Here is a 21,482-nt window from a genome sequence, read left to right on the forward strand (position 1 = left end):
CACTTTATGGTTCTTGAACCTAATTTTGTTCTATTAGGTTCGTTTTCTTGCAATATGCAAGACACCCCCACAATTTGAAGTACCCTATGTTGGGTTTTCTTCCTTTCCATAACTCATATGGAGATATCTCATTTTTCTTCATCGGAATTCGATTAAGAATTTGACAAGCAGTTAAAAGTGCTTCACCCCATAAGTTGAAGTTCAACTTAGAAAACACCAACATAGAATTTATCATCTCTGGAGAAGTCCTATTTTTCCTTTCGGCAACACCATTGTGTTGTGGTGTATAAGGTGCAGTGCACTCATGAATTATACCATTTTCTTCACAAAATATATTGAATTCATTAGAGAAGTACTCTCATCCTCTATCACTTCTTAGCACCTTAATCTTTCTATTTAGTTGATTTTCAACTTCTAATTTATACAATTTAAAAGCATCAAAAGTTTCATCTTTATGCTTTAAAAGAAACACATAGGTATATCTACTAAAATCATCTATAAAAGTAAGAAAATACCTTTTACCACCACTAGTTAAAACACCATTTAATTCACAAAGATCACTGTGGATTAAATCTAGTAAATTAGATGATCTTTCTACACTAGGAAATGGTTTCTTAATCATTTTTGCCTTAACACATGTTGCACATTTACCATAGTTTTTAATATTGCATGCAATCATACCACATTTAACTAATCTTTTCATGGTTGAAAAAACTATATGCGATAGTCTAAGATGCCACAAAAATAAAGAATCATACTCAACAATATAGGCGGAATTAGCATTTTTATTGATAACATTGAAAGTTACATCATTGGCGCACAATTTAACCATACCCTCACAAGAGTACCCATTTCCCAAAAATACATTTGATTTGGTAAGTATAAGTTTACCAGACTCAAAAACGGCTTTAATGCCAGGCTTGCCAAGAAAATCACCACTTACCAAGTTTCTACTCATTTCAGGTACATAAAGTACATTCACTAATGTAACTTTCTTGCCAGAGGTGAAAAAGACTTAAATGGTACCTTTGCCAAGTACCTTGGATTTGACCTCATTGCTCATTTGAATCTCATGGTTTCCCTTTGACTCTTCAAAGGTCTTGAACAATGATTTGTCATAGGTGACATGGACGGTGGCACATGTATCATACCACCACTGTAACGCCCTACTACCTTAGAGCCGTTACTACGTGAGTTTAAACGTGCATTTAGCTTGCTAAACGAGGTTTTTAGAATAAAAGTGTGATTAAACAAAAAGACAAGGCTGTAATCTTTAAAAGTACACCATTTCACTAAAAGTTCCAAGAGTTTAACATTTGGGCTCCCAAAACGAGGTTTGTAAAATATTTACAATTCAAAATAGATTTACAGATGACTAACTATCAAAAACAGAGTTTAGTACAACCATTTCTCAAAATGCCCCCAACCAAGGCAGTCGGGCAGGCCAAACATGTACGTGTCGCCCCCACGCTCTCTATACTCATGGCTAGTTGACTTTCTCTTTGCCCTTACCTGCAACACAGAGCACCCGTGAGCCGAAGCCCAGCAAGAAAACTCATACAACACATAACATATTCATATCACACAATCACTATAGCAGATCACTCACGGCTAATAAGACAATCAATAAGATTTAAACACATATACGACCATGCCGTCCCAGAAGCGTTACCAAAGCCTGGGTTCTTGGTCCATACCATAAGGATATCCCATGTATCCATTGGGGTCTCACCCTAACCACAAGCACCCCATGTGCTAAGTGATATTCCTGGCCCCACTGCCGTTCTCGGCCCTTCGCCGTTCCCGGCTCCTTTGTCGTTCTTTTCCCTATAACCACATTTAGCATTCTCAAACAACAGTCAATCATATAATAATTCATTTAAAGCTACATCCTAGCAATGATACAATCTAGGGTCGTGCCCTGCAACAATACTAAGGGCCCAAGCCCTGCTCTACCGATGCTACAGTTTTCTTACCTGTATCCCGAGCTTTCTGATGCACCAAGGTCACGAGCACGGTCCTCTACCACGAGCCTCTCCAAAATCCTAGTCGCAACACATATAAAACACTTTTAATACTAACCAATCCCAAAACCACTTCTCGGGACCAATCCCGTACTCTCGGGACCTCTAATTCCCTAAAACAATGCATTGGAACCATCCCCCGAGTCCTCGGGAAAAAGCCCTAAAAATTCAATATTTGGTTGTCAAAAATGGCCTAGGGCCAAGGCACTCCATCCAAGGGCCGCGGCACCGAGAAGCCTCCCCTGATCCTGATGCAAGCCTGCGCCGCTGTACCAAAGAACGGGGCCGCAATGCCCCTACGCGAACCCAGATTTCTGGGTTTTCTCGTGCATTTTTTCCGAGCCAAAACAACTCCAATTCAACCCAAACAAGTACCTGAGCCCCAAAATCAATTTAAAACCCCAATTGAACCCTTTAACAACCTATAAACATAAAAAACAAACTCAATTACACAATCATACTCAAAATCCAATCTTGAGTTTCAAATTCCTTAAACTTAAACCATGGCTTCCAAGACTTATACCAGAGCTTAAAAACTATAAATCATGCCTCTAAAATCTTAAACCACATAAGATACGAAAATTTAAACATGTTAGAACTCTTACCTCAATCAAGAATCTAGCTTGAACTCTTCTCAATTCTAGCCTCCTACCTCCTTCCTCTTGATTATCCTAACTGAATTTCCAAGTAAAACCAGCCATATCTCCTTTAAATTCCCACACTCAATCTCTAAAAATTCAGACTTAAATCCAACAAAAACAGAGCACAAATTCTTACCTTTGAACAATCCCTAGCTTAAATTTGGTTTTGGTTGCCTTAAACTCCTTTGAATTTCCTCCTAGGTTTCAAGTTCTAGCCCTCCTCCTTGATTCCCTTCCTTTCTAGCCTTTTCTTCAAATTCAGCATAAACCAAAATGATATAGTGTAGAACGTGAATCCTTTTTCCCTCAGCTGAACCTTATCTAACCCTTGCCTAATGACCACTTTACTCTTCCACAAGAATTCCTTCCTAACTAAACCTCAAGGGCACTCTTGTCCTTTCACCTATTTTACAATTCTACCATTTTCCATCTAAACTTGTTACTCTCAGCAGTTACTAATGGTTACACAGGTTACCCAATCACCAACAACCATTAACCTCTAATTCTCGACTCAACTTACAAAATTTCCAAAGTACCCCTAGGCTCCTCCCAAGCCGGGTATAAAATCCCGTTGTGACTTTTAAGTTAACTAGCTCCCTAGGACCATCTCGGCACGTGCATCACATTAATATCACCACACTCACGTTGTACAAATTACATAATACAATTATCACATTTATGCCATCAGCGGGCTAAAATTACCAATTTACCCCTATCATGCAAACGGGGTCCACATGCATATTTATACCACCTAAACATGCATTCTAATCACATACTCATTTAAATTCATATATTATCATGTTAATCCACTTATTGCCCTCCAGGCACGCTAATCAAGGTCCTCAACTTTATTAACAACTTGGGGTGTTACAACCACCCTTTCACCTTGCCTTGGACCGCATTCACCTCACTAAGGCTAGCAACTATGTTTTCCCCTTGAGTTGCGATCACCTTAGGTCCTTGTTGGTCTTTTCTATGCCTACACTCTCTAGCATAGTGACCCTTTTTCCCACACACAAAGCAAAGACCTTTCTCGCCCTTAAACTTGTTTGGGTTGGTTTTTGGACCCAAAGGTTTCTCGTTACCCTTTTCCCTTTGTTTTTGGATTGTTTTGGTTGTGACACCACATTTTCTTTGGAAGTTTCTCCATTAGACCCCTCCACAAGTTTATCTCTACATATCGATTCCTCTTCGATTCGAATATGCTTTTGGATTTCCTCCAAAGAATAATCCTCATTTTTATGAAGGATTCTTTTCCTATAGCTCTTCCAAGTTGGTGGTAATTTACCCACTATAGCACCAACTTGAAAGGCCTCGGGAAGCTCAATCTTTAAAACTTTCAGTGTGTTAACAATTATTTGCAATTCATGAATTTGAGGAAGAATAGGTTTATCACCAAAAAATTTGAAATCAAAGTATGGAGATATCAAAAAAAATTTGGTACCTTCCTCTTTCGCCTTGAACTTTTTCTCAAGTGCATCCCATATCTCCTTGGCCGATTTGGTCTCGATGTAGAGGTCATAGAGCCTATCAGATAGGGTGTTGAGGATATGACCCCTACAAAGGAGATTGTCCTCCTCCCTCTTCCTTCTTTTCTCCACCTCCTCGGGAGTGTCCTTGTCAGATGGCGTTGGGAGAGGTTCTAGAGTGGATTCTAGAATGTAGGCGTTTTTGAGAGTGGTCAAAAGGAATCTCACCTTGTCTTGCCACCTAGTGAAATTGGACCCATCAAACTTATCCAACCTCACTAGGTCTTGATTCATTATCTTGATGATCTCACCTTCCATTGAAACAAACAAAGGGATAAGCTTTTGAATGTTAGGAAAAATTAGATTGCCTCAATGGAAATAGGTAAGAATATTGCAAATCTATGCAATAATATTACAAATAAATATATATTGATTAAATAAGGTTACAACTCTATAATTGAAAATTACAAATAAACAAAGAAAAGGAAGATGATGAAGAAGAAGAAGAGAATAGTGAGAATACAACTCTAAGAAAAAGATTACAAGTAAAATAAAGTGTTTTGACCAAAAGAAAAGATTACAACTCTTAAAAAAAATATATACAAGTAAATAGAACAAGAGAATAAGAAGAAAAACAATAGAATAAAATGAAGAACAGAAACACAAGTAAGCTCTCACTTGCACAACCTAAGTGAAGAGGGTTCGGGATCACCAACTTGAACAAGGTTTAAAACCTTTGTCCAAAAGCTTATTTCCCCCTAACTCAAGCACTAAAGGATCTCTCTCAGATATTGGAAATGCTTTCTGGAATTATCAAGCCTCAAGGTGTTTCTAGCCAAGTGCTCTAATGGATAGAAATGTTGTGTCTATCAAGTGAGCTATAAGCTCCTATTTATAGAGTTTGGAGACACCCTTTTATTTTCAAATTCCACCAACCCCCATGGCTGTTACCAATGTTTAATTGGATTAATATGGAATTAAAAATGAGATTTGGGAGTTATTTGGGTTTTTTGAGCCGTTCAACAAAGATTGAAAAAACTGAAAAAATGGTCAGTTTTGGCCTGTGGCCGTGGCCACCAACATTCAGTGGCCACGGCCACTAACCATTTTCAGCACTTAAAAATGTGTTGTTTTTCCAAACGGTTCCAAACCCTCCCAAATGATTTTGAAACTCCCAAAACACGTTATTGGGGTTAAAATCATATCTCTAACAGCCATTTCACATATGGCTTTATGAAATTCATCTCAATATTTTGTAACACCAAATTTACACAACAAAGGGTAATATTTGGAAGTTACAAATTTGTAACACCAAATATGTTACATTATTTGGATATATCTCATATATCTAAATATTGTAACTCTCTATTATATGTTACAATATGTGACACTCTTTGTCACATTTATTTAATATAAAACATTATATTATAATATAATATAATATTACATTATATTATAAAATAATACACAATCTTCTTTGTAGGGGTCATATCCTCAACGTCCTATCCGAAAGGCTCTATGACCTCTATATGGAGACCAAGTCGGCAAAGGAGATTTGGAATGCACTTGAGACAAAATTCAAGGCGGTAGAGGAGTGTACCAAAAAGTTTTTGATTTCTCAATACATTGATGTCAAATTCATTGGTGATAAACCTATTTTGCCTCAAATTCATGAGCTTCAAATAATTGTTAAAAAATTGAAAGTTTTGAAGATTGAGCTTCCCAAGGCTTTTCAAGTTGGTGCAATAGTGGAAAAATTACCACCAACCTGGAGGAGCTATAGGAAAAGAATCATTCATAAAAATGAGGATTATTTTTTGGAGGAAATCTAAAAGCATATTCGAATCGAGGAGGAATCGATATGTAAAGATAAACTTGTGGAGGGGTCTAATGGAGAGACTTCCAAAGTAAATGTGGTGTAACAACCAAAACATCCCAAAAATAAAGGGAAAGGCAAGAAGGGTAATGAGAAACCTTTGGGTCAAAAAACCTACCCAAACAAGTTTAAGGGCGAGAAAGGTCCTTGCTTTGTGTGTGGAAAAAATGGTCACTATGCTAGAGAATGTAGGCATAGAAAAGACCAACAAGGATCTAAGGTGAATGCAACTCAAGAGGATAATATAGTTGCTACCCTTAGTGAGGTGAATGCGGTCCAAGGAAAGCTGAAGGGATGGTGGTATGACATATGTGCCACTGTCCATGTCACCTATGACAAATCATTGTTCAAGACCTTTGAATAGTCAAAGGGCAACCATGGGATTCAAATGGGCAATGAGGGAAAATTAAAGGAACTTGGAAAAGGTACCATTGAAGTCTTTTTCACCTCCGACAAGAAGGTCACATTAGTGAATGTGCTTCATGTTCCCGAAATGAGTATAAACTTGGTAAGTGGATGTTTTCTTGGCAAGCCCGACACTAAGGTCATTTTTTAGTCTGGTAAACTTATTCTTACCAAGTCCAATGTATTTTTGGGAAATGGGTACTCTTGTGAGGATATGGTTAAGTTGTGCACCAATGATGCAACTTTCAATGTTATCAATAAAGATGTTAATTTCGCTTATATTGTTGAGTATGATTCTTTATTTTGATGGCATCTTAGACTATCTCATATAAGTTTTTCAACCATGAAAAAAGTAGTAAAATGTGGTAAGATTGCATGCAACATTAAAAATTATGGAAAATGTGAAACACGTGTTAAAACAAAAATGATAAAGAAACAATTTCCTAGTGTAGAAATATCATCTAATTTGCTTGATTTAATCCATAATGATCTTTGTGAATTAAATGGTGTTTTAACTAGAGGTGATAAATGTATTTTCTTACTTTTCTAAATGATTTTAGTATATATACCTATGTATTTCTTTTAAAGCATAAAAATGAGACTTTTGATGCTTTTAAAGTTTATAAACTAGAAGTTGAAAATCAACTAAATAAAAAGATTAAGGTGCTAAGAAATGATAGAAGAGGTGAGTAATCCTCTAATTAATTCAATGCATTTTGTGAAGAAAATGGAATAATTCATGAGTGCACCGCATCTTATACACCACAACACAATGGTGTTGCCGAAAGGAAAATTGGGACTTATCTAGAGATGATAAATTCTATGTTGGTGTTTTCTAAGTTGAACTTAAAATTATGGGGTGCAGAGTTATTAATCACTTGTCACATTCTTAATCAAATACCAATGAAGAAAAATGAGATATTTCCACATGAGTTATGGAAAGGAAGAAAACCCAATATAGGGCACTTCAAAGTGTGGGAGTGTCTTGCATATTGCAAGAAAAATGAACCCAATATAACAAAGTTAGATTCAAGAGCCATAAAGCGTGCTTTTGTTGGTTATGCCAACAATAATAAAGCTTATAGGCTATTAGAATCTAGGGAAGTTGAATTCTTTGAGAACATGTTATGTGACAGCAATTCTCAAGCTTCAAACTCTCTCAAGGAGAATTTGTAATATAGGAACAATTCTCAAGCATCCACTTCCGAAAATAATTCTCAAGAGGAGAATTCTCAAAGGAATGCAGAGCAACCCATTGAACTTATAAGAAGTCAAAGGGTTAGAAAAGAGAAAAGTCTAGGATTGGATGAGATAGATTCTCAATGAAATTCATTCTACATGGTAAAAGGAAATAGAGAAGAAGTCATTAGGACAATTCCAATTGTACTTCTCGTTGAGGATGATCCTAAGACTTACAGAGAAGCCATGAAATCTAGAGATAGTACATTTTGATAAGAAGCCATCAATTGTAACGTCCCAAATTCCATAATAAGGCTTAATTACTTGATTAGGGGGCCAGGAGGGAAATAAGAGATTTAATTGCATTATTATGTGATTTGATGCATGAATAAACGAATTATGTGAGTTATATTATAATGTGATTGTATTTGCATGCACATGGGCCCATTTTTTATTAGAAGGGAAATTTAGTAATTTTGGCCTATTCAGGGCATATATGTGTATATATATATGTGTTATATGTTGAGACCACATTATTATATGGATATATTTGGGTTATTCGGCACAAGACGATCCTAGCGAACAAAGTAGCGGTTTAGTCATAACAGGGTCAAATACCCAGCTCGGGGCAAGCCTAGGGTAATTTTGGTAAATAAGTACATTGCCGGGGTTTATCGGGTAATGGGAAAATTATTTGATGGGTATTTGGGATGTTGGAATTAATTGGAGAATTGTGAGATAGTTTGGAGATTAGTGAGAAGTTGTGGTTAATGACCACTGTGTCCTTGAGGGCATTAATGAACCTAAGCTTGACTAAGGGGTATATTGGTAATTTCCTAGCCTAAGGAATGATATACTCATAACCTAGAAACTATCATGTTTCCTCTCTCCCCCTCTCTCTCTCTCTAAGTCTTGGAGGTTTGATCTTTTTTTTGAGGAAAAGGCTAGGGAATTGAAGATTCAAGCTGGGAATTCAAGTAGGAGGAAGATAAAGGACCTGTTCATGTAACGACCCAAATTTACTAATAAGGCTTAAGGGCCCTGATTAGGTTAGAATGGCATAATCGTAATTTTGGCCCTTTGAGGGCATAACTGTATATATACGTGATAAATTGTCGAGACCACATTATTATGTGGATATATTTGTAATCTGTGACTCGAGACGATCCTAGTGAGCGGTTCAGCGAAAAAGTCACGGCGGGGATCTATACCCGGCTCGGGGTGAGCCTGCGGGTATTTCTGGGAATTTAGAGAATATATTGGGGTCAATTTTGACATTGAGGAATATAATTGGTGATTAGTTAGGTGTCGGTAAGTAAGTGGTAAATTTTAGAGGAATTCGAGGAATTAGCGGGAATTGGGTGTAATGACCAAAATGCCCCTAGGTTGACTTAAAGGTTTAGGAATAAAGGGAGGGTATTTTGGTCATTTGAGTCAAAATCTGGGATAAGTATAACTCCTATTTTATGCCTTAGTGGGATGTGTAGAAAGAAATAGAAGACTGAAGAAAAGAAAGGAAGGAAGGAAAAAGAAGTAGAAGACTACTATTTCTCTCTCTCTCGGTTTGGGATTTCTTCACCATTTCTTGGGGTATTTTGGAGCTGAGGTTCAGAGGAGTGCTAGGTCAAGCTTAGCAATTGGATTCCTGGGTTAAGCTTGAGGGTTAACAGAGGTTACTCATCCATTTGAGGTAAGTTTTCAAGGTTTTCTTCAGTTTCTGGTTTTGATTTTGAACTAAGATTTCTAAGCTGAATTTGATGGGGATTCTAGGGAATTAAAGCTAAGGGTTTGAGGAGGAGGAAGCCAAGGAAGTGTAGAGGATATCCTAACATCGAATTTTCCAACTAAAGGTAAGAAACTTTAAACTTGGTCATTTGAAATCCTGAGATTTTAGTTGTTTTGGTGAGTTTCTGAGTTTGAGGTCCAGCCATGGTGAATTTTGGGATTTGGAGTGCATGTGCTTAAGTTTTATGTGGTTGGATCATTTGGGTTGAGCTAGACATGTTGATAAGCTTGTTTTTAAATTTTGTTGAAGGTTGGAAAAGTTTTGGTAAGGTTTGGCTCGGGAGAAATCGAAGGAGGGAAAATGCAAGGTTGCTATTCTGTGACTAGCGCTACAATGCTAGCCTTTAGGCGCTGTAGCGCTAGGCTAAGTGCTCTGGGTAGATTTTGGGCTCTGTTTGTAGCGCTGTAGAGCCCTCCAAAGAGCGTTGTAGCGATACCCTGTTTCCATAAAGGTGTTTTTGGGTTATTTTCAAGGGTTTTTGCCCAGGGATTCGAGGTTTGATTCCACCACCCCGTTTGGTGGAATTAGAGCTTCCTGAGGGCTCGGGATTGATCCTGAGGCTAGGTTTTGGACTTGAGGTTCGGTGATGATTTTGATTTATGATTGTGACTAGGTGTGCGCTAGGGCTCGAGAGGGATCGTGCTTGAGGATCAATCAATCAAAGCCAGCAAAGCTAAAGGTAAGAAAGCTGCACCCGTTAATGTGTTTGTGATGGGACTATAACTGTATAATGTAATAGATGGTATTACGCCATGGGACATGTGATAATCGGCCTAAGGGTGCCATAAATTATACTTGCGCATAGGGCGCGGCTCGGCCACTAGTAGCCGAGGATAGCTTAATATTCACTGAGCTCGGTTTAAGCGGGATGAAGTCAGTGGGATTAACAGAGGGTGCGACCTAAGGGCACTAACCCTAGTTATCATTTGTGAATTGATTATTGATATGAAATGACAAGCTTGGTATGCTGAATACTTGATTATCATGGATGCTTAAACTGTTGAGAACATGCTTATGCAGTATGAGATATATGATTGTCTGTTGATTGATTGTGCTTATTATTGTGTTTTCTTGCTGAGCCTTGGCTCACGGGTGCTACGTGGTGCAGGTAAAGGCAAAGGTAAGTTGACCAATCCTGAGATGGAGAGCTGCGGGGTTGAATGTACATAGTCAGTTGTTCGGCCGCCATGGCCAAGGAGTGGAACAGGACGAAAAATGTTTAACCGTCTGTTTTGCCGTAGAGTGGCTAACCATTGAATCTAGATCTTGAATCGTTTGTAAATAGTCTTTAACTTATTACTTTTGGGATCCCATGTAAATAGGAATTGTTTATTTATAAGAAATGCATCTTTGGAGACCAAAATCTTTTAACCCTAGTTCAACTATAGTTTTACTAACACGTTTTGATTAAATGACTTGATTAGCAAGTCTTGCACCTTTATAAATGCATAGTGTAACGGTCTTGGCTATCTATGGCGTTACAGTTCATCACTGAGGTAAGCCCTAATCTCTGCTTTGATTCAAGTTTGATTTGGTTTAAGGGTGTTCTTGAGGTGTTCTTGAGCTTCAAAGCTCAAGATGTGGGTTTATTATTTTGATGGGATTTTGATCTAGTGTAAACCTGGGTTTTGTTGATGTTGGTGTGTTAATGATGTTTTGAGGCTGAATTTTTAGTTTGGGGGTGTGTTTAGATTGGATTTTGGGGGTTCGAATTCGAAGATTACACGAGTGGAACAACCTAGAATTTTGGGGTCGTAGAGGAACGCCCCAACACTAGAATTGGGCGCCCCAACGCTATGTAGGGGAAGCTTTAAGAGGGATCTCTGACTTGGTTGGAACTCTATTGCTACCCTTGGGCGCCCTAGCGCTATGTAGGGGAAGCCCTAAGGGGGCTCTCTGACCTTGTTGGAACCCTAGTGCTACCCTTCAGCACCCCAGCGCTAGACCAGTCTCAGGAAAACCCATTTTTAGAGCATGGGAAGGCTTGGGGTCTCGGGGGATGGTTCCACCATCCCGTTGGATGTGATTTGTGTTAGGAGTATGTCCTAAAAGCATGTAAAAGACATTTATTATTTCAATGAATAAATAAATACAATGGTCTATTATTGTTATATTTAGATTATTTAAATTATTGTTTGAATAATTTCTTTGTAAATATCAGAAAAATTCCATATTCATTATTGAGAATGTGATCTTGTATTAGTACGAGAGAATTAAGATCACATGAATGAATAAAAATATTCAACAACAAATTGAAGTTATGGAATTCTTTAATTAGGGTTGTAAGTACGGTTTACTGAGTATCATGTTGATACAAATAATCTAGGTTCAGATTATTGATGTGGCAAGACATCTAAGTAAAGGCTCTTTATATAATATGATTATATATGACAAGGACCGATATGAATAAAATTCTTTATCCAAAAACCATTTAATAATAAAGATTTTTAATTCATATCATAACTGATGATCATTTATAGATCAACCTAAATCCTGAGTGTTCATGAACTCCAGTTTATGTTTATTAAATCTTTTGATTCATTTGTTAAGGTCTCTTCATAGATTGAGGCTAATGACTTTTGTTTTGGAGATTTAATATCATGGATGGCTGAGAACATGTATCAACAATACAGAATCTAATCTTTCCTAACAGATCGTATATTGGTTCCCTTAAGGGTTAATTCTGGAACTAAATGATTTTGAGCTCAAATCTATAATTAGTTTATAGATTAATTATTCACTAGTGAATTAATGGTAATTAATGAATAAGAAGTAAATTAGAAAGGTAAAATGGTAATTCTTCCATTCTAATTTATGAACTAATTAATTAGAGGGTTGAACTATTATAAGATGGTTATATCAATGGACAACTTAAAATAAGATTTCTATAAAAGTATATCTATAACATACAGAGTCCAGTTCTGAATTTATAGTAGAGAAATATCATAATTAATAAATTAACTATTATGATTAAAGAGTTTAATTATTTAGTTTTAATTTATTGGAGCTTAATGTTATAGGTCAATGGTCCCCGAAATGGCTCAAACAAACACTAACAAAGTTAAATACAAAAATAGGAAAAAGGACTCATTTGATAAGTAAAATATTTTTCTATGCAATAAACATAATTATTCTATAATTATGTGTAATTAATTAATTATTCAATTTAACAAAAATATAATTAATTTTGAATTAATTTATTTTTGGGAATTTTGGTATTTAAATAATGATGAAAAAATTGGGAAAATCACATGCCCTCCTTGGCATGGGTTGGGCGTGTAGCACAGTGCACAGACACTGTGCTACACGCACAAGAAGATTCCAGAAGAATCTTGGTTCAACAATTTTCGTTATTTAAATTTTAAATAAATAATGAGATATTTTAATATGATTAAAATATTATTATTTAAACAAAAATCTGATAACTGATTAGTTGTTTTTAAATTGTTTAAAATAACTAATATTATTTATTTTTAATATATATTTGATATATTAAATATAGGAGATCAGTTTTTCCAGAGCAGTACTTTTCAGAGATAGAAAATATATAGTGAAATCTCCCTGTGAGAATGAGAACAGTGCTACAAGAATAGGTCACTGTTCTTCACAAATTTAAGTCCAAACTTTATCACATCTCATGTGTTGAGAATATCTGATAAATAGATTTTTCCTATTGTTTTGTATAACGAGCCCACACTCGTTCTTTGTGTGTTGAGAACATTTTCGGAAGATCTTGGTGTGAGATCTCAAGGATTTTGCCGTACAAAAAGATAGTAGCAAGGAAGGACTTGAGGTAATTTTTCTATTCATCTCTTTGATTCAATATATATATGTATGTGAAGAATTAGATCTAGAAATATTGTGGGATTAAATTAACAATTTTGATTGTTGTTCTGTTGCGTATAATCTCTGATTTGATCTATAAAAACCAACAATTGGAAGTCCTGAGAGCACGGGATTGGTCCCAGAGTTTATTTTTAGGATTAAATCTTAATGAGGGTATTATTTATGGTTGTGAATAGGTTACCGCTATGGCTCGGGACAGGAACGTGCTTGAGGGTCATTTATATTTAACTCATGCTTGGACCAAAGGTAAGATAACTACACCCAATGCGTGATGTATGTGATTAAGGCTTGGCCCGACTGTTGAATATGGAATGGATTAGGATTGGGACCCATTAAATGTACATGATTATGATTATATTTTTGATTGTTTGATTAAGCATGTTGAATGCTCTATATCTGGATAATTGTTATATACTATATGTCTGTTTGCATTATTTGATTGAAAAAGGCTTGACTTAAAAGTCAAGGATGGCAATAGCGCTGAGCGTTGGTCGAAAGCATTGACTTATAAGTCAAGAGCGACAATAGTGCACTGAGCGCTGGTCGTAATGGTTAGGCCTAATTAGGAGCGTATTATACGCTTGCCCGACCCAATGGTTATGGAAAATTTAAGTGTCAGGTACGTTGGGCCAGCTCCATGGCTGGTTATACAGAGGATAGGGCAACAGGCCATGGGGTGACTTATTAGTCCCATATCCTAGGGCACTAGGGCCCAATATGACTTATTAGTCAGTTAATTAGGGTAACTAGCCCCGACATGACGTTGTAGTCATTTATATGAGTAGAATGCATGCATGAGTAGGGTTATTACTGATGGGCATGCTTATTATGATTTGGTGATATGTTATTAACTTCTTATGAGCATGTTTAAGTTTTCTTGCTGGGCCTTGGCTTACGAGTGCTATGTGGTGCAAGTAAATGGAAAGGGAAGCTGGACCAGCCATGATTTGGAGAGCTTCAATGGCGATATGTACATATGCAGCTACTTGACCACCACAACCAGGGTTTCTCAGAGGAACTAGCCTTATTTTGCCGCTTAGGTCGACCGTTTGTAACATTTTGAGTTGTAATTACCCTTTTGGAACTGTAAATGACTTGTAAATGTTTATTTTGGGATCCCGTGTACAAAGTCAACATTTTAATGAAATAGCTATTCCTTTTGACAGAAATTTTAACCCTAAACTGTTAATCACATTTAGTTACACATTTAAGGCCAAATGACTCATTTAGCGAGTTTAGCACTATTTAAATACACAGTGTAATTGTCTTGGCTATCCAGGGCGTTACAACTTGGTATCAAAGCATGCCAAGGTTAAGGGTTTTTGAAGATAGGTTGGGCATGTACACTCATCACTAAAGACAAGCTTAACTTAGGGTTTGGTAACTATTTATGTGGTTATGTGTTCAACTGCTTAAATAGGATATAAATGCCTTATTAGGTAGCATGAGATATTCTGATAGGGCTTGGCCCTTGACTATTGAATGCTTTACAAGGACATGCTTATTAGCACCGACATTGTTTGTGAATGAAATAGGAAGCACTTATTAGCGTTGTTATATGGACATGTAGGTCAGGGCACGCTCATTAGTGTTTTCATATATACATGTATGCTAGGAAATTCTTATTAGCACTGTTAAATGTTAAAGAAATGCTTATTAGCATCGCTATTTGTTTGTAAATGTTAGAATATGCTTATTAGCTTCGTTAATTGTTTATGAGTGCCAGAAAATGCTTATTAGCATCGTTATTTGCCGATGAATATCAGGAAGTGCTTATTAGCACTATGATTGAATATAGTATGTGTTGGCATGCTTATTAGCATTGCATTTGTGTGTTTGTTTGTTCTTGGACCGTCAGGCGGTAGAGGTATAGTTATTACTTACCTAACTGGCCGAATTGTTTACTACAGCAAGGTACAAGTTTGGAAGTATGCTTCCAGGGCAGTCAGGTCTGCAAGCCGACCAGGGAATACATGCCAAAAATGATGATCAGGGTCAGACCCATCCGCCAGCTCCTGAGAACTGGCAGCAAGTGCTTGTTGATATGCAATCCAAGTTATAGAGGCAAGAAGTAGAGATCTGTCTCCTGAAACAGCAATAGGTTCTTATAAGGAACAGTCAATCAGAGGTACCACCTATGATGGTGCCAACAGTTGAGCAGCCACCAGAGGCTAGGAATAGATGGAAACCTCTATATGAAAGGTTTAGGAAACAACACCCTAAAGTTTTTTAGGGCAGTGCAGATCCGCCTAAGGTCATACAGTGGTTTAGCATGGTTACAACCATCCTGGATTTCATGAGGGTGGTTGGTAATGTGCCACATACATGTTTCGGTGGGACACATACATGTTTCGGTGGGAGGTGATATCCCAGACCAGGAACATTAATACCTTGGAGTGGGAGGAGTTTAGGACTGTAGTGGACAAAATCTTTCTACTTGATTAAAAAAAAGAAAAAAAGAAGAAGTCCAACAAGCAGTCAGATTAGCATCTTGGCCCAATAAGCCAGCCTGACTAGCTAATAAAGCCCAAACCCATGTGAATAGGTGTTGACTGCGTTTTTAGCCAATGACGTGAGAACGTCAATAACGACAAGCCTTCAAGAGAATGTAAATGACAACAGACAGTTTTAATAAAGAAAATAAAGAACACACAAGAGATTTTATAGTGGTTCAGCCCCGATTGTCGGTAATAGCCTAATCCACTTAGAGTTGTGATTTATAGATCCGTACTCAAGATCAGATGGACTGAGCCAACTGAGTTTCTTCAGTACAGATTGCAAAAATACAAGAATTCTCTCTTATTTCAGCACTTTCTCTCTCTAGAATACTCAGACCCAAATTTCTCTCTCTAGAAAGAAGAAGTGGAAGAAGCCCCTCTTTCATCCCATAATCCCCCTATTTATAGGCTTAGGGTCATACATACGGTATCCCTTAGAACCGGGATATTTTATTATATTTATTACATTTAAATTACAAAGAAACATTCAAAATTCAAAATGTAACAAACCCCCCATTTGTGGGAAGAATGAGGGATTCCCGCATATCTTGTTGAAGTTGTTTCTGGGAATCTTGACTTAGTCTCCTCTAGCTAGTTGATCCACCTCCTACTGACCACTCATGCAAGTGTTGGTTGGACGTGCATGGTGGTAGGACATGCATGGTGGTAGGACATGTTTTTGTGGGTCGAACGCGCATGGTGGTAGGATATGCACTTCTCTCCTCTAACATGGCACTCTCCTCTAGCATGCCATGTTTCTCCTTGAACCAATCTCCTTGGCTTCTCACCTCGGATAGGTCCGAGGCAACCTCCTTGGCATGTCACCCCGGATAGGTCCGAGGCAACCTCCTTGAAGCTTCTCACCTCGGATAGGTCCGAGGCACTCTCCTCTAGCATCTCCCAACTATGTCCGATCGGACATTGTGTATGCTCTCTGTTTCAAAATCTAAGTCTCAATTCTTGGCTTGCATGGAACTCCTCCAACATGGCACTCTCCTCTAACATGCCATGTTTCTCCTCGGATGCATCTCCTTAGCTCTCCTAGGATGCATTCTCCCTAGCTCTCCTAGGATGCATTCTCCTTAGCCTCCTAGGATGCACTCTCCTTAGCTCTCCTAGGATGCATTCTCCTTAGCCTCCTAGGACTAAGGTGCACTTGGCTTGGTTATGACATCTTTCAAGAAGTCCAAATTCTTCGTCAGTCTACCGGGTCCTTTATCACAACTCTGAGGAATGCATTGCCATACGTCACCTTTATTTCCACGTTATTGATCTCCAATTTTTGGGTATAACAATAGGTTCACATATACAATGAACCGTCCAAAATGCCCAAAACCATACCTGGACCCGAACCTGAATTCGGATACGCCCAGTCAGCCAAGGACCTTGAAACAGTTAAGGCTCGCACCACATTTGCCACGAATTTTGGAAAGAAACCACTTGGAGCGAGTCAAACGAATTAGGAAGATGGAGGAATAACGGTAGAGAAAAGAATAATAAATAAGACCCTCAGGGGTTGAGGAGGGAACATCTGATAATCATCTTACTCTACTTTATTTTCTTACTGCAATGAAGTACTACTCTTTCTAGGCGATCCAATCAAGCAAGTTGAATCAGTCAGCCTGGTGTGACTCAACCATACTTAACCCGATCATTGAATTTCGTCGTCGTCTCTGTCGTCACTTTGACCATCCTACTACTCATCCATCCATCAATATATCGTTATTTTCATTATAATTTTATTATTTTCAATTAGCTCTCATTACAACCTGACTAACTTGAGCATTGGATTCCCTTTGGCTGACACCCCACCGGTGCTCCCAATTGAACTCTCGTCTCTCTCTCTCTCTTTGTTTTTGACAGGTTGCTGGTGCCCATATAATCAATTGTAGGAAATCACCTCTACAATTTGGCGCCCACCGTGGGGCCCTAGCAATCAGACGATCGACAAAGAGATCAAGAAGTTCACTTAAGAGCCATGTCAGACATGACTGAGACACCCGATCTGTCTGCTCAACTCGCTGCTCTTACTGCCCAGATGAATGAAGAACGCGAGAAAATGAGGAGGCTCGAAGCTGAGAATGCTGACCTGCTCGTACGAATGGAGGCCATGTCCTCTCAAGCCACTGAGGCTCAGCCATCCTGCTTCCGAGGCCTAGTCAGCCCTATGCAACCTCTGGGAGACCTCACTCCTATCTCTAACAGTGATGGACCGAATCGGACAATTCCATCACCCTCGGTAAGGAATTATCAAACTCCACCCACCATGTCTAACATTCAAAATTTTGTTGTCAATACATGCGAATAGATAACCATGACTGAACATGGACATTCATCTACGCCCAGATCACAACAGATTCTAGGAGTCAGGCAACTTCCAAGAGCCAGTCAGCCAGCCACTGGACTCGGACAGCAGCAGGTTCCAAGTTTTAATCAGCCTACCATTGGAGCCAGCCAGACCATCATTGGAGCTAGTCAGAATATACCTGAGCAGCAGACAATCGGATTGAATCACCCAGTCATGAGCGAGCCAATCCGCCAAGCAACCACAAGCTCATTTCCAATCCAAGTTCCTGACTTGGCTCGAAAGTTAGCTGAGATTGAGGCGCTCATTCAACGGATTCCTGAGATACCAGCTCCAATTAAGAAGAGTGCAGCAAGCTGTTATGCAGGCTCTCCATTCATAGACGACATTGCACTAGTGGAAATTCCAAAGAAGTTCAACTTCCCAAATATGAAGATGTTTGATTGGACGTCTGACCCGGATGACCACATCGCACAGTATAGGCAGAGGATGTTCACCGTTGCCATCCCACGCGATTTGAGGGAAGCATGCATGTGTAAGGGGCTTGGTTTTAGTCTGATTGGACCAGCCCTCCAGTGGTATACTAATTTACCTAATAATTCTATTTTTACTTTTGCACAATTGACTAACACTTTTGTTGAGCAGTTTGCTAGTAGCAGGAAACTTGAAAAGTCTGCAGAAGACCTCTACATCATAGTTCAACGACGGGGTGAGACCTTACAAGAGTACATAGGCCGTTTCTATAACCCATTGTAATCAGGACATAGCCATCTCAGCCTTTCGTAAAGGACTCCACTATGACTCAGACCTATACAAAGAACTTACCAAGTATCCTTACAAGACGATGGAAGACGTTCTCGCCAAAGCCTGGGCACAGATCAAATGGGAGGAGGATGAAGCTAACTATTATCACTCTTCTCCAAGGAAAGACACTCAAAGAGACTCAAGGGCAGGCAGATGGTAGAGTGATATACAATCCAAGCCATACCCGTATCCCAACAGATCAGAGAACAGAAGGAGGGAGTACAACCGGTCGTCCGAGACACGTCTATGAGATGGACCAAAGATACCAGAATACAATCTTTCAATTTCACCAGCCAAAGTCGTGGCGTACTGAAAGGACTCGGAAACAAAGTGAAATGGCTGGAAAGGATGAGGACTCCGTCTGACCAGCGAGACAAAGCAAAATGGTGTGAGTTCCACAACGACCACGGTCACCGAACAGATGAGTGCATTTCCTTAAGACTCGAAGTATCCAACCTATTAAGACGTGATCACCTAACTGACTTGCTCACAGAAAAAGGCAAAAGAACATTCCAGCAGGAGGCAGACAGGTCAGTCATCTGAAGAGAAGTAACCCTGCCGAAGCCACCTACTCATCAACGGACAGTGAACGTAATAACTGGTGGCTCTAAGGTAAGTGGAGCCACCCATTCAGCAGCCAAAAGACATGCCAGGCAGACCAACTGGATCAAAGAAGAGTCCAGCGGGACAGAGAAGGATACCATCAACCTACCAGCTCAAACCATCAGTTTCTCAACAACAGAGTCAACCAGAATCCTCAACCCACATCATGATGCTCTTGTCATTGCACTTTACATTGCTAATTGTCTTACTAAATGTATACTTATTGATAATGGCAGTTCAACTAACATTTTATTTTTAAGTGCTCTTAGGGAAATTGAGATAGATGAATCAAAGATCATAAAGAAGACTACAATCCTCATCAATTTCAGTGGAGAACAAAAGAACACACTAGGAGAGATCGAACTACCTGTCTATGCTGAAGGAGTCAATCTTTGCACAAGATTCTTGGTAGTAGACTCTCCGTCTGCTTACAACGTGATACTAGGTCGACCATGGATACATGAAATGGAGGTAGTCCCTTCAACATACCACTAAGTCCTAAGGTTCCCAAATAAATGGGGAGTAAAAGAAATTAAAGGCCAACAGAAAGATTCAAGAGCATGTTACCAGACTACCATGAAGGCCAAACCTGCTCAGTTATAGCAATTACAGGAAGACAGACTGACTGACTGACTCCCAGATGAACCAACCAGACATGGAGGGAGTTGCACGAAGTCCAGATACATCTGGACTTCCCAAATCACAAAGTCCAAATCGGGTGACGATTGGACCCTGACATCAGAACTAAACTCATTGATTTTTTATTTGCCTATTATGATTGTTTTGCTTGGTCCCATGCGGACATGACTGGAATTGACCCCGAAGTAATTGTCCATAAATTTCAGGTTGATCCAGACTACCCACCAAGGAAGCAAAAAAGAAGAAAATTTTCCCCTGAAAGGAACAAAGCCATTAACGAAGAAGTTCAAAAGCTTATTGATAATGGGTTCGTGAGGGAGGTGCATTATCCCGACTGGTTGGCCAACGTAGTCATCATGAAAAAAAAGAATGGAAAATGGCGAGTTTGCATTGACTTCACAGACCTAAACAAGGCGTGTCCAAAGGACTCATTCCCATTACCACTCATAGACATGTTAGTAGACGCCACAGCCGGTCATGAACTCCTAAGCTTCATGGACGCATACTCAGGATACAACTAGATCCTGATGAATCCAGAAGACCAGGAAAAGACATCCTTCATGACCAACTTAAGCATATTCTGCTACAAGGTCATGCCATTCGAATTGAAGAATGCAGGAGCAACATATCAGAGATTAGTCAACAAGATGTTTGTTGGCTATCTGGGGAAGACGATGGAAGTCTACATTGACGACATTCTCGTCAAATCCCTCATTGCAAAGGACCATATCAGCCATTTAAAACAATCTTTTGACATTCTTAGGAAATATAATATGAAACTGAATCCAACTAAATATTCTTTTGGTGTGACTGCAGGAAAGTTCCTTGGGTACCTAGTAACCCAAAGGGGAATCGAGGCTAACCCAGCACAGATAGAGTCAATCCAAAGGATTCCTTCCCCAACGTGCATAAAAGACGTACATAAATTAATTGGACGCATTGCAGGACATAGTCAATTCATATCAAAGTCTTCAGAACGATATCACCTCTTCTTCAACATACTAAGAAAATAAAAAACTTTCGAGTGGATAGCTGAATGTGAAGAGGCACTAGCCCAGCTAAAACAGTACCTGACTAGACCGCCTCTCCTCTCAAAGCCAAAAGAAAATGAGACATTATTCATCTATCTAGCAGTATCCGAGACGGTAGTTAGCGCAGTCCTAGTCCGAGAAGAGGAAGGCAAGCAGTCTCCAGTCTACTATGTAAGCAAAGCTTTGCTTAATGCACAAACCCGATATAGCCAGCTGGAGAAGCTTGCACTAGCACTCATCCACGCAGCAAGGAAGCTACACCCATACTTCCAGTGCCATCCAATAACGGTCTTGACCATCTTCCCACTCAAAACAATCCTCCATAAACCAGAACTGTCAGGCAGACTGACCAAGTGGCCGGTAGAGCTCAGTGAGT

General features: G+C 38.9%; 1 protein-coding gene across 1 annotated transcript; it reads left to right on the forward strand.

The window, feature by feature from the left end:
- Positions 1 to 17,711: 17,711 nt before the first annotated feature.
- On the forward strand, positions 17,712 to 18,785 carry LOC133833030 (uncharacterized). Its single transcript, XM_062263294.1, has 2 exons — positions 17,712 to 17,963; positions 18,033 to 18,785. Exons 1-2 carry the CDS (start codon positions 17,712 to 17,714, stop codon positions 18,783 to 18,785), a joined length of 1,005 nt encoding a protein of 334 aa, XP_062119278.1.
- Positions 18,786 to 21,482: the final 2,697 nt, after the last annotated feature.

Source organism: Humulus lupulus, chromosome 4 (assembly GCF_963169125.1).
Source record: "Humulus lupulus chromosome 4, drHumLupu1.1, whole genome shotgun sequence".
NCBI lineage: Eukaryota > Viridiplantae > Streptophyta > Magnoliopsida > Rosales > Cannabaceae > Humulus > Humulus lupulus.

Coding starts and splice junctions, on each gene's coding strand:
- LOC133833030 (XM_062263294.1), top strand. CDS start 17,712: ATGACTGAGACACCCGATCTGTCTGCTCAACTCGCTGCTCTTACTGCC. Junction 17,964..18,032: donor GGACAATTCCATCACCCTCG/GTAAGGAATTAT, acceptor ACATGCGAATAG/ATAACCATGACTGAACATGG.